The sequence below is a fragment of the Syngnathoides biaculeatus genome, chromosome 14 (assembly GCF_019802595.1).
Source record: "Syngnathoides biaculeatus isolate LvHL_M chromosome 14, ASM1980259v1, whole genome shotgun sequence".
NCBI classification, from domain to species: Eukaryota; Metazoa; Chordata; class Actinopteri; order Syngnathiformes; family Syngnathidae; genus Syngnathoides; species Syngnathoides biaculeatus.
Genome location: NC_084653.1, coordinates 22,058,332 through 22,072,314, shown reverse-complemented (window position 1 = coordinate 22,072,314; position 13,983 = coordinate 22,058,332). Strand labels below are relative to the sequence as shown.

At 45.4% G+C, this 13,983-nt stretch overlaps 2 protein-coding genes across 3 annotated transcripts in view; one reads left to right on the top strand and one right to left on the bottom strand.

The window, feature by feature from the left end:
* The window catches only part of LOC133512676 (immunoglobulin superfamily member 3-like), a 43,962-nt gene that overhangs the window by 20,855 nt on the left and 9,124 nt on the right, over window positions 1–13,983 (top strand). Inside the window, exons 1-3 of one of the 2 annotated variants that reach the window (XM_061842509.1) lie at window positions 11,978–12,063; window positions 13,129–13,494; window positions 13,558–13,974. In XM_061842509.1, the coding sequence (XP_061698493.1) occupies window positions 11,994–12,063; window positions 13,129–13,494; window positions 13,558–13,974 (853 nt within the window). In that variant the 5' untranslated portion in view covers window positions 11,978–11,993. Of the gene's footprint in view, window positions 1–11,977; window positions 12,064–13,128; window positions 13,495–13,557; window positions 13,975–13,983 lie in introns of those variants that run through there. The other variant, XM_061842508.1, reaches the window with a different exon arrangement.
* Window positions 950–10,157, bottom strand: klhl6 (kelch-like family member 6). Its single transcript, XM_061842517.1, has 7 exons — window positions 9,597–10,157; window positions 8,451–8,616; window positions 6,575–7,024; window positions 6,225–6,462; window positions 3,773–3,975; window positions 2,752–2,965; window positions 950–1,378 (listed from the first exon to the last, which is right to left on the bottom strand). Exons 1-7 carry the CDS (start codon window positions 9,836–9,838, stop codon window positions 1,086–1,088), a joined length of 1,806 nt encoding a protein of 601 aa, XP_061698501.1. The 5' UTR covers window positions 9,839–10,157; the 3' UTR covers window positions 950–1,085.

Here is a 13,983-nt window from a genome sequence, read left to right as displayed (position 1 = left end):
ATTATAGTCACAACAATCATAAAGTACGGTGGTTTAAATGAGTATCCTTCTAAACTACAGAGGGTTATTTTTAATCCACTTGACGGAGATTTGTTTCGTTATTTTGGGCAGGATATTTTTTGTTTTAACTTGAAATGTCTAAGCACTTCCGCCCTGGGGCTGGGGTTGCGAGGAAGTTTGCGCTCACGTCCTCAAAGTGTTGTACACTACAATATTTATAGAAAGCCACAGACAGACCTGCCCCTACCTCTTTATTTTACACAATTATCTATAATTCTACTTACATATATAGAGAGTGGGTGCTTCACCTTTGCAAATATGTACTTTAGCAGTAGTGGTAATAATAACACTACTAATAATAACAACAACGATAATACATACACAAACGTGATACACACCACTAACTTTAAATTTTCTATGAACGCTTTTAATAAAAACATAAAAATTCCATCACCGCTGTCTCTTAGCAGGATTTTCGTGCACAGTTTTTCAAAATATAATGCAAACCATCCTCGCTTAAAGATGCTTATTCAGCGGTTCTGGTTTCTCTTTACTGTAAAACTGAGAGACAAAAGAAAAGTGTTCAACAGCAAACCATTTTCAAAGCTGCTTATTCTCACAAGGGCCATGGTAGTGCAGGAGCCTGTTATCTTCGGGAAGGAAGCGGGGTACACCCTGAACTGGTTGCCAGCCAATCGCAGGACACACAGAAACAAACAATTTACAGATGAAATGAAAAATTGTTTTTGGGATGTGGGAGGAAACCGGAGTACCCGGAGAAAAGCCACACAGGCAGGAAACACGCAAACTCCACACAGGCGGGTCCAGGATTGAACCTGGGACCTCGTAACTGTGAGACCAGCGCTTTCCAGCTGAGCCACCGTGCAAACATTAAATAAAACGTATGGGTTTTTGTACCGACATTTTTTGTGATTGGTGATTTCCCCCCCCCCCCTCCCCTCTTGTTTAAAATATAATATCTTATCAATAAAAGTTAAACTTTACTGGTGTGGGGGAGCTACGCCATAGTTACACAACTTAAAGGTACAGTTATACAATTGCGTTCCTTTCATTCAAGTTCTATGTCAGTCGGCAACAGGCGCGACTCTGTGCATGTGGGTATAGGACTTCAACAGTGTCACGCTGCCGTGGTGCGAAACGCCCATGGGCAAGGCGCATTCTTCTGTCAGGACGCTTTCATCCACGTCCCAGCACATCACCGTGGAGATGACGTGGTTCTTGTTGTCCCGGCCTCCCGTGATGAAGAGTTTGTTGCTGCAGGCGGCGATGGCGCAACTCGCCCTTTCCCCGAGCCGGGTCACCACAGACCAGGAGTCGGAGAGAGGGCAGTAGCGGTACATCGTGTGCAGAGCGCCACCTGTGGGGACAGAGGGGGATTAGAGACCTCCCTTTTAGGAGCGCACTGTATTTTAATTAGTTTTCAATTTTACTTTGGGAACAATCCATCCATCCATCCATATATTTTCTTTGCCGCTTATCCTCACGAGGGTCGCGGGGAGTGCTGGAGCCTATCTCCGCTGTCAGCGCCCAGGAGGCGGGGTAAACCCAGAACTGGTTGCCAGCCAATCGCAGGGCACATCAAGACAAACAGTCGCACTCACAATCACACCTCGGAGCAATTTAGAGCGTCCAATTAATGTTGCATGTTTGTAGGGGGAAACCGGAGTGCCGGGAGGAAACATGCAAACTCAACACAGGCGGGTCCGGGATTGAACCCAGCTGATCCACTGTGCCACTCACAATCACACCTTGGGGCAATTTAGAGTGTCCTATTATCGTTGCATGTTTTTGGGACGTGGGAGGAAACCCACGCAGGCACGGGTGAGAACATGCAAACTCCAGACAGGTGGAGTTGAACCCGGGACCTCAGAACTGTGAGGCCAACACTTCACCAGCTGCTCCACCGTTCCGCCGAATTGCAATATATTTACTATAATTTATTGAGATGTACTTGTATATGAATTCACCTATGCATTATTTTTCTTTGAAACGTATCCTTAAGGTTTTGCCGGAAAACTCCTCTATTTACATTTTTTTTGTGCTCTTCGTGTAAAAGCCACAAAAACCTGCTAAAGCCCTGACTAATTGAAAAGTAGTGATTGGTGTGAAGGGAGTTTGTTGAAATGGTACATCTTGAATGTGTCACTTTGAAGTTTAGCCTGGGTTGTTAGTGGAAGTTACAGATGGTCTTTGCTCCAGTCTGGCTCGAGCTAACAAACGACGCCGGTCTCATTACTGCTCGACAATGATTACTTTAATGTGTTCCGAAGGCGACAAAGTCAAATCATCTGTTTTTTATGTTTTGGGGTGTATCAGTTACAGTGGCGCCTCGGTTCTCGACCACAACCCGTTCCAGAAGGCGGTTCGAGAACCGACTTTGTTCGAAAACCGAATCAACCGCTGCGCGAGTTATGTTATTTCCGGGGGTTTTTCGGGGGTTCGTTCGAATTGACAGTAACAAAGCGCGTCATGGGTGGGTCAGCTGGACGAGCCGCGCGCATTCTGTTATTTCCGTATTTTTTTCAGCGGGTGCGAATTCACAACAGAGCGAGTCGTTGGTCATTTCGGGTTTTGTGAGAGGCATTCGAGTACCGATTTTCAAAAAAAATGTTGAAATTTGTTCGAAATACAAGACGTTCGAAAACCAAGGTCCCACTGTATTCTTTTTTGCCCACCACTTCCCTCAGGGTTCCACCCCTATCCCCCTAAACATTTGAAATCAAAACTTGCCAACTACGTAGATGCAGTTCTTGAAGCTAACGGCATTGGTGCATTTCGTTTCGATGGGAATCGGCGCCCGCAACTCCCAGAAGTCAGTCCCAGGTTCCCAGCATTGAACCAAATCGGTCGCCAGCTTTCCGTTGGGCCCGCCACCGATCACGTAGATCCATTTGTCAAAGCTCGCGGCAGCAAAGGAGCTCACGCCCAGCGCGAGTGGCGCCACCTGCGCCAACCAACGTTAAGGGTCAAACGATCAGCATAAAAGAAGAATACTTTAATGTCACGTTAGCATTTTTAACGATTATGCTAGTGCAACGACTGATATAAAGCAGCACCATGACTTACAAGTCTACCAACTTTTTAAAATATCCGTCAATTATTTTCCAAAACGTTGAGGTATTTCCGTGTCTCACTCACAATATAAACTACAATTCAAGTCTCATACCATTTACCATAATTCCCGGCCTACAGAGTACACCCGGTTATAAGCCTCACCCAGTACATTTGTAAAGGAAATACCATTTGGTACATACATTGGCCGCAGCCGTGTAAAACCCCCAAGTACCCACATTGAAACACGAGATATTTACAAAGAAAAACAGTACACAGAGAGTTTAACGCTAGCACCACCGCGCGCTAATGCTAACGCTAGCGCCACCACGCTAACAGGGCCGGTTAAAAAAAAAAAAAACATACCGGTAAAAACCACTGAGACACGGCAGTAACACGCTAAAAGCCACTTCCACGGCACATATATTCTGTCTCACTCTTACTTTTTCTGCTCGAGTGCCCCCTCGCGGCCGTTAGGAAAAAATGCACAAATTAGCCGCATTGCCGCATAAAACGCAGGGTGGAAAGCGTGTGAAAAAAGTCGGGGTTTGTAAGACAGAAATTACGGTACTTACAATAGGTTATAAAACACTACCTGCTGTCAGCCCGTCAGCCTTTACAAAGATAATAGTGGGCAGTTTTGGCAACAAGCCTTGTACTGCTTAAGGGAACTAGGAGAGTGAAATCGGTTGCACTTAACCTGCGTCCAGCGGTTGTGAAAGGGGTCATAGGCCTCTACGGAATCGAGCCGATTCACACCATCGAAGCCACCTAATGCGTACACCCGCCCGGCTTGGACGGCCATCTTATGCCGCCAGCGGCCTGTCATCAGAGGCTCGATCCGGATCCACTTGTCCAGGGCTCCGTTGTATTTCCAAACATCTCTCAGGGTCTCTTTTCCCCCTGGAATAGCAATAGCACCAAAGAAAAATTTTCCTGAATACCGTATTTTCCGCACGATAAGGCGCACCGCAGTATAAGACTAACCTTCAATGAACGGCCTAGCTTAAAACATTTTTCATATACAAGGCACATAGAATAGACGCTTCAGTAGAGGCTGGTGTTACATTTTGCATCCATTAGATGGAGCTGCACTAAGGGTCAATATTGATCCGTATATAAGGCGCATCTGATTATAATGTGCACCGTTGGCTTTTGAGAAAATTTGAGGTTTTTAGGTGCGCCTTATAGTCCGGAAAATACGGTACTCGTGTATTTTTTCCCTCCTCACATACACTAAAGAGACAGCTGGAGTGTGTCGGTGGGAATTTTTATCCATTGCCCCAGAGGAACTTTTGGATAATCATTGGATTGCACAGTGTGACGTATTCTCAGTGTCTTATTTTATGGAATTAACCTTTGCTCTTTGGCTTCTTGGTCATGCAGCACGTCGGATCTCTATGTTTTTTTTTTTTACGCGGAAACAGTTTGCCAACATTTCAGTCTGCTGCCCTCATACATGTCCTGTACTAGTCTAACATATTTCTCTGCCACACCAGACTTGCGCATGCAGTACCCCAATTCCTCTCTTGGTACTCTGTCATAGGCTTTCTCTAGATCCACAAAGACACAATGTAGCTCCTTCTGACCTTCTCTGTACTTTTCTACGAGCATCCTCAAGGCAAATAGTGCATCTGTGGTAGTCTTTCTAGGCATGAAACCATACTGTTGCTCGCAGATACTTACTTCTGTCCTGAGTCTAGCCTCCGCTACTCTTTCCCATAACTTCATTGTGTGACTCCTCATCTTTATTCCTCGGTAGTTTCCACAGTTCTGAAGATCACCTTTGTTCTTAAAAATGGGAACTAGTACACTTTTCCTCCATTCTTCTGGCATCTTCTCTCCCCCTTGAATAAGTTGGTCAAAAACTCTACAGCCACCTCACCAAATTATTTCCATAACTCCACTGGTATGTCATGGTGACCAACTGTCTTTCCATTTTTCATTCTGTTCAGTGCCTTTCTAACTTCTCCCTTACTAATCAAAGCCACTTCCCGGTCATTCACGCTTGCCTGTTCTACTCTACCTTCGATGGTTTGGACATGTTCAGAGGCGTTCTGTTAATTTATATGTACATGAATCTGCAATCAAGACGAAATAACCATCACGCATGCCAGGCCGGTCGTTGTTGTCGTCCATTTTTACAGAAACACACCAAATGTTTATCCCTCTGTCTGACTTTCTTGCAAATCGTATTTTAAATACCCTTCGTTTGTGTACACATTGGTAAGGAAGTGAAGAAACGGGTCCAAGCGGGGTGGAACAGTTGGCGGAAGGTGTCTGGTGTTCTATGTGACAGAAGAGTCTTTGGTAAGATGAAGGGGAAAGTTTATAAAACAGTGGTGAGGCCGGCCATGATGTACGGATTAAAGACGATGGCAGTGAAGAAAGAACAGGAAGCAGAACTGGAGGTGGCAGAAATGAAGATGCTGAGGTTCAGGTTGGATAGGATTAGAAATGAGCTCATTAGCGGGACAGCCAAAGTTGGATGTTTTGGAGACGAGGTTCGAGACTTCGATGGTTTGGACATGTCCAGAGGCCAGAGAGTGAGTATGTTGGTAGAAGGGTGTTGAGGATAGAGCTGCCAGGCTAAAGAGCGAGAGGAAGACCGAAGAAAAGGTTGATGGATGTTGTTGGGGAGGACATGAGGACAGTGGGTGTCAGAGAGGAGGATGCACGAGATGGGCTTAGATGGAGAAAGATGACACGCTGTGGCGACCCCTAACGGGACAAGGTTTTGTGATGGAATTTGTAAATGCAGTTGCGCAGAATGAGATTTCAGAAGGGAGTAAACAGGAAACACAACAAAGAACAACAACAGCCGGTGTCACCAACGCGGTCCTCCAGGGTGCCAGGTAGCGAAAAAACTAAGACCGCATGACTAGCTCACACGCCCGTCGTACATGATCTCCTGGAACACTTGCAGAGGTTTGTCGAAATAGACTGTTGCACATTGATATTCATGTTTGCTACCATTTTAAAATGCTGTAAATTATTAATGTGGAAAAAAAAGATGGCCCCTGTGATTTACGATGTTTGTGGCCTGGGTAGGCAGCTCGATAAGTAGAAAAGACGGGACTGGATAGAAAAGTGGAGAACCAGGTTGTACTTTCGGTATGTTGGAAGGGGGGTGGACCAAAGTGCAGGCTCACCAGATATATAAAGTTCATTGCGATAGGTCGCGCACGCAAACTCCACCCATTTCCTGTTCTGGGCCTCCTCCCCGGTGTTGGTGCCCGGTAGCCTAGCAACTTCCAGCCTGCTGCGTCTGAGCGGGTCTAAGCACGTAACGGTGGAAATGAAGCGGTCGTCTTTGGTGCAGCCGCCGATGATGAGGAACACTTCTGACAGGAAGTGGCTCATGCGCGGTTTGGTTCGTTCGGACACCACCTACAACAAAAATGTAGAAAACCCGAGACCAGTCATTGGGATTTGTGTATCAGATATTCATTTTTCCATTGTCAATTGGCAATTGGAATATGATCCACAGTCCAGTACTGACCTCTTTTCCGGAGAGGTGAAAGGTGCGGACCTCCTGCAGCAGAGGAAAGCTCTCGCTGCAGCTGCGGACCAGTTCATCACCCTCCACTTTTTCCACAAAGTACGCCGGTTCCACCAACGGCAGCCGCACGTACGACAGCAACCGGGCCAGTAAGGGGCTCCGTTGGTCCTGCTCGGCTCTGACCCAGCGCATGAGGCCCTCGAAAACACGCTCCTCGCACCTCACGTCCAGATCGTCTCGCTTCAGGATGGTCTCCAGTGACTCAGCCGCCACTTCCAGGAAGTCCTGCTGCTGGACCACCCGGGAGAACCGGGAGACGATGTAGTCCTGGGCCTCGGTCTTGAGAGTGGGAAGGGCGTAGCGGTCGGCTAGGTTTAGGATCCCAACGCAAGTATTCGCATCCAGAGATCTGCTTAGGTAGCCAACACATGCGTCCACCACGCGCAAAAACTGCAAAGACCAAGACAAGTAAACCCATTACAGACATTTTGTTGTGTTTTGCACAAAAATATCATGACTGTCAAGTGGAAATATATGTCCAAATTTGGTCAATTTAACATTTTTTTCCATAAGTAAGTGGTATGAAAAATGGATAGATGGATGAAAGACATTGTTCAATCCCAAGTGCTAATTTTACAAATCATTCACCAATCATTCAAGAGTGTTGGCTCCCTTTTAGATGCAATATTAATTCTTCAACAAACGTGACATTTTTCATTTTTTTTTTCCCAAAAAACTGATGGTCTTGGATGTGCGCATTCTACCGGATTCCAGCAAAATCCAATAAAATACTGTCGTGAAAAATTGCTTGCGCTTGTTTGCCTGCTCCATGAGACTTGTCAGCGCACCTTTGAATACAGTAAATACATAAAATAGACATGAAGTTATGCATATACATTGCTAAGTATCATTAATGTATAAAAGTAAAATCTATATTACTATGTAAAACAGCATTATGGAATATTAAGTTTCTTTTGGCCTGTCCCGTTAGGGGTCGCCACAGTCTAACATCTCAGATATTTGTTTGCCGCAGGTTTTAAACCGGATGCCCTTCCTGGCGCAACCCCCCCTTGGGGAGTAGAGGCCCCAGTGAGATACGAACTCACAACCTCTGGTTTACCAAAGCAATGCTCGAACTCCTGAGCTATGGGGCCTCACGCATTGTGGAATAATTCATTTTAATGTGGTACACTCACAATCATACCTAGGGGCAATTTAGAGTCTCCAATTCGTCTGTTCTGAGGACCGGGGCTCGAATCCCGGTCCTGCCTGTGTGAAGTTTGCATGTTCTCCCCCGTGCCTACGTGAGTTCTCTTCGGGCAATCTGGTTTCCTCGCACTTCCCAAAAACCTGCATTAATGGGGGACTAATGAATTGCACCTAGGCGTGATTGTGAGCGCGGCTGTTTGTCTCCATGTGCCCTGCGATTGGCTGGCAACCAGTTCAGGGTGTACCCCACCTCCTCCTCGTTGACAGCTGGGATTGACTCCCACATTCCTGTGAGCCTCGTGAGGATAAGCGGCTCAGAAAATGGATATACAGTATACATATACACAGTACAACCTCGGTTCTCGACCACAATCCGTTCCAGAAGGCGCTTCGAGAACCGATTTGTTTGAAAACCGAATCGATATTTCCCACGTCTGCGTTATACACAATAACAATGCGCTCCGTGGGTCAGCTGGTCGGTTATTTCCGGGTCTTGTCTCAGGCGTTCGAGTACCGATTTTTCCTTTGAAAACGGAAGCAAAAAAAAAATCTGGAAATTTTCGTTTGAAAACCGATTCGTTCGAGAGCGGAGACGTTTCGATAACCGAGTATTCGCTGCATACACGCAGATCCTTCCATCTATCCAGTCATCCGTTCTCCTGCTTACCTGGAACAGACAGGCAGCTTCCAGTACCTTCTGCACGTTTGACGGCGTGAGGAGGGCCTGGCTGGTGTACGTGTATTCCAGGAGAGTCTGCATCGTCTCGCTGTCCAGTCCCTTCATTTCCACGCTTTCCTCGTGACTCTCCTTCAATCCGCTGCAGAACATGGCCCTGAACACAACAGAACCCGCTGCCGTTCTCATTTGTTTTTTTTTTTGTCCATGTTTTCTTTTGAGTGACCTTTTTAAGGGCTATTCCATACTAATTCGTGGGCAGCGTCCCATTTTTGGGACATCGTGATTTTCACGCATTATATCCTTCAGTATATCAAAATATGTAAGTGTTTTGATCTGAAGCCGTAATTTGGTATCAGGAGAGGATAACTCATTGGTAAAAGTTAGCACGGAGTTCTTTCCCTTTCCCTCCTGACCCAACATGGCTGCCTCAAGTAGACGTGGAGCGTTTTCCAAGAAACGGAGAAAGGTCAGTATGCAACCAAATTTGTCTTCAAAATCCTAATCCATCAGTATTATTAATGCGCAAATTTTGTATCAGAATAAGAATTAATTAATAAACACATCTCTAGTACGTACCACTTCACAGAACCGAGAACATACCTGTCCCAGTTTTGAGAGGAAACATCTTTTTTTCCCTTTGTTTAATGCGTTAAATGGAAAAAAAAAGGATTATTTCCTTGATTGTGGCATGATAGGAGACTTTTATCTCAATAAGGCAAAAAAAAATTGCCGCCCTGCACATGAATGGGTTAAAAAACAAAACCAATATCCATGAATTGGTAGCACCCCCTGGAATTTTCCTGAACGTCAACCTTCTCAGGAGAGTTTGACTCACTGAATATTTTGGGGAAACTTCAAACCCAGGTAGACAAGTCTATGTTTAGCGCTAGATAAAACGTCTCATGACGCCTTTCTCCAAAAAAGACAGCAGGCGTCTGGCGTTTTGGGGCGTTTTGGAACTCTTGACGATCTCCTACTCGAGAATCGGCCAAAACTAGGTGTTCTGTTCCATCTACTGTGGTTGGAGAATGCAACCGATGATGATCTGATGATCATTGGAAGGATTCAAAAAGGAGTCTGCTCAAGGTCCATTGATTGCAATGTTTAATTTTTTTGTAATTTTTTTTTTTTTACCTGAAGTATTGAGTGGCCGCGGCGAGGACGGCCCTGTGGCAAGGGAAGTCCCGTCCCTGAACACGCACGACCACGTCGGTCAGCTCGACGTTGACCCGCAAGTCCTCCATGCCTCTCTGGAGCGCCATGGGCAGACCTTCATCTTCCCAGCGGTACTCCGCGCCGCTCTCCCCGTCCGGGCCCGAGTCCTCCATGGCGAGAGACGAGGGGCACTCTGTCGTCCTCTCTAGTGAGTCGCTCATCTTTTTTTCACAAGCACCTGTGGAAAAAACTCAAGAAGACGACTTCTCTCTCTGTGTCTGCGCACCTGCACTGGTTTTGAAGAAAAGAAAGATGCACAAAATGTACCCCTGTGGTTTTCTTTGCAAATTTGCTGCTGCTTCTGCAGCTGTTTTGCAAAGTTCCTATTCCTGTTCTGCGCCCGACTTACATATGTAGCAACATTTGTTTTTAGATACTTCCTCTACTGAGGCTGAGCAAATTTCCCCTACTTTGTCAGACGTGTATCGTGCCGCAACTTTCAAACTCGGAGGAGTTCAAAAAATTATACTACTACAAATATTTGATTGCCATACTTGTCTCGTAAAACCATGTATCTAATGTGTAATAACACAATAAATGTTATTAGTGTTTGCAAGTTACTGCTGCAATGTCATCACAACTGATCAATTGCATTACATTTCATTTAAATACAATAAATAATTTCTTCACAGGAAATAATGATTAATAAATATTTGGGGGCGCTTCACATCTTTATTCCATGGTATGCATTAACTCACTCTAAGCCTGCATATACAGTACATGATTAAATGTTGATAAATATGATGCACACCTTTTATAAATAAAAATGCATTCATCAAAGGTTATTTTCATTAACTAGAAAAAAAAAGTTCCACGCTCCAATTAAACGGGTTACTTTTATGTGTTCTATTCTTATCACTATAAATTCCTCGTTGACACATTTCTAATCAGAGATTTTAATTTTTAAATTTTACTCTGTCGTTAAAAATAATTCCAGTAGCTCCAGCATTTTTGTGACCCTTGTGAGGATAAGCGGCTAAGAAAATGGATGGATGGAAGTTAAAAATATGTACAAGTACTGTACGTTGTTTTGCCATTGTAGTGCCCTGGACATTTTTCGCCACTAGGTGTCATTGTTGTCATTTCATACCACATACAAGCTCGTTCTTGTTTTATATCCATCCATCCATTTTCTTCGCCGCTTATCCTCACGAGGGTCGCGGGGAGTGCTGGTCCCAGCTGTCAACGGGCAGGAGGCGGGGTACACCCCAAACTGTTTCCACATGGAGACAAACAACGGCACTCACAATCACACCTTGGGGCAATTGAGAGTGTCCAAATAATGTTGCATGTCTTTGGGATGTGGGAGGAAACCGGAGTCCTGGGTTTCGGACCAGGGTCCTCAGAACTGTGAGGCCAATGCTTTTATATATATATATATATATATATATATATATATATATATATCAGGTGGTTCTGAGGTCCCGGATTTGATCCCGGCCCCACCTGTGCGGAGTTTGCATGTTCTCCCCGTGCCTGCGTGGGGTTTTCTCCGGGCACTCCGGTTTCCTCCCACATCCCCAAAACATGCAACATTATTTGGACACTCTAAATTGCCCCTAGATGTGATTGTGACAGCTGGGATAGGCTCCAGCACTCCTCGTGAGGATAAGCGGAAAAGAAAATGGATGGATAAATGTGTGTGTGTGTGTGTGTGTGTGTGTGTGTGTGTGTGTATATATATATATATATATATATATATATAATATATATATATATAGAGAGAGAGAGAGAGAGAGAGGAGAGAGAGAGAGAGAGAGAGAGAGAGAGAGAGAGAGAGAGAGAGAGAGAGAGAGAGAGAGAGAGGAGAGAGAGAGAGAGAGAGAGAGAGAGAGAGAGAGAGAGAGAGCATTTAATGAACCTTCTCGAGTCATTTGGTGAGCCTTTAATGCAGATTTTTGAAGTCATCATACAAAATATCATTCTGAACATATGCTACCAAAATGAATAATAGTCATGTCTTTCAGATTGCCTCCATAGAGCCTTTCGTTATCACTTCACCATTGCGACAATATATATATTTCAAAACTGCTAAAAAAAAAAAAAAAAAAAAAGGCAAGGTCATAGAAAATTATACACTTTTTTTCCATGCACTTTTTGTATTATCAGCCCAAAAATACCTCACTGAAATGTTTAATTGTGAGCGACAATCAGACTTTATTGAGCTCGTTGTGGTCAGTATGTTTCATGCAGGAAATGTTTCTCACTTCCTTGACGCCTCTGACAGGAAACCCGAGCCCCCTTGATTCCTGTGAAAAGACACGCGCGTACACAAAACCTGTTCACAAAAGACACGGTCACGACAGCTGATTCAGGATGCTGCGCCTCCTTTTGAACTCACGGACACCCCGTTTGCTCCTGTGCATGGCGACACTTTGGCACCTCGGTATGTCTCGTACAGTTTATGGTTGCTTCCGTTTAAAAGTCGTACTCCGGTTAAGGTATCGTGCAGGTGGATTGCATGAAAGTGATTTAAAGGATGAACAAAAAGATAATGGATTTTATTTTTTTAAATGATAGCTGGAGGCACGGTAGGTCACCTGGTGAAGCCTCGGCCTCACAGTTCTGAGGACCCGGGTTCGATCCCGGACCCGCCTGTGTGGAGTTTGCATGTTCTCCTGCGTGGGTTTCCTCCAGGCACTCCGTTTTCCTCCCCCATCCCAAAAACAAACAACATTAATTGGATACTAAATTGCCCCTACGTGCGATTGTGAGTGCGACTGTTTGTCTCTTTGTGCCCTGCGATTGGCTGGCAACCAGTTCAGGATGTACCACGCTTCCTGCTCGTGAGGATAAGCGGCAAAGAAAATGGATGGATGGATGGATGGATAAATGACAGCTTTAAATTGATCCCGCAGTATTTTAGAAGAATTATAAACACAAACTTTTTTGTTTTTTTGAAATATTTTGTCAAACAAAAAAATCAGCTTATTTGTGATAAAATGGGCACTTTTTAAATATGAAAAAAGTTAATGGCTAATAAAAGTACAATGTCAATAGAACACTTTGCCTATAGTTTGTATATAAAGTACAGTAGTTGGTTGGCTTGTCCTTCTTCCGGAATTACTGTGGCAAACAAAGTTTAAAAAAAACAAAAACAAAAAAAAGCATGATGTATAACTGTAATTTGCCGCAATATGCTAATATAGTATGAGATAAGGACAGAGATTGCATAAATTTTGTAATTATTTCATGTACTCTCGTTACATGTTGTAAGTTACTCCCCAATGCTGGTGAAGCTTCAAATACACCAATAACACCAATTTCCTTTTCGCCGATGTTTGTCACTATTTTAGGACAAAATGAAGAGAGCATAAAAAACGCAAAATATGTTTTTCAGCAAAAAAAAAAAAAAAAAAAACTTGAATAAATGGATTTGTCATTAGAGAACTTCGAATAGGTGGGCATGTACTGTACTTCCTTTTTGGGGGCTCTGTAATGTCGCCCTCAGGAAAGGCCCGAGTCCTCACCGAGATCCAGGCCGGGCCTCTGTACCGCGTGGTGGGCTCGCGGCTCGCCATCTCCTGCAACGTGAGCGGCTTCGCCGACGTCGAGTCCAGGAAGGAGTTCGAATTCCGCGTCACCAAGCCCGCCAAGCCGATTGTGCTGAACATCGTCAGCACGAGCGACCCGAGATTCGGGTACACTGTGTACCGCGCGAGAGGCAGAGACATCGCTCTGACCCACGTGTCGCCCAACTCGGTCCTCTTTGAGATCCAAAGTCTTCGGAAAGACGACGAAGGGGAGTACGACTGCGCCGTCATCAACCCGGAATACGTTCACGACGGAATCTACAGTGTCAAAACCGTCGTGAAAGGTAATCAGTCCCCGTTCATCCAAAACTGTCGTCGAAGGCACGACGGTCCTTTTCTCTCCGCAGTGATTGACGACTCCTTGAGCGCTTCATCGGCCGTCTCGGCCTCGCAGCGCAAAAATGAGGGCGAGGCGCTCGCGTTGACGTGCCGAGCTTCCAGCAATACCATCCAGCACACCCATCTGTCCGTCGCCTGGTATCTCCGGAACGAGGGCGACGACGACGAGCGGCTCATCGTGTCCCTGGACAGGGACTTCACCTTAAGGCCCGGCCCGACGTTTCAAGGGCGCTACCTCGCCGGTCTTCTGAGACTGGATAAGATCGGAGAGGCCACTTACAAGCTGACGATGGGTCGGTTGGAGGCGTCGGACGCGGGTCGGGTCTACTGCCGGGCTCAAGAGTGGATTGAGGAGCCCGACCTCTCCTGGTACTCGCTGACACAGAAGACTGCAGAGGAGACCGTGCTGCACGTCAAAGGCAGAGGTCAGGAAA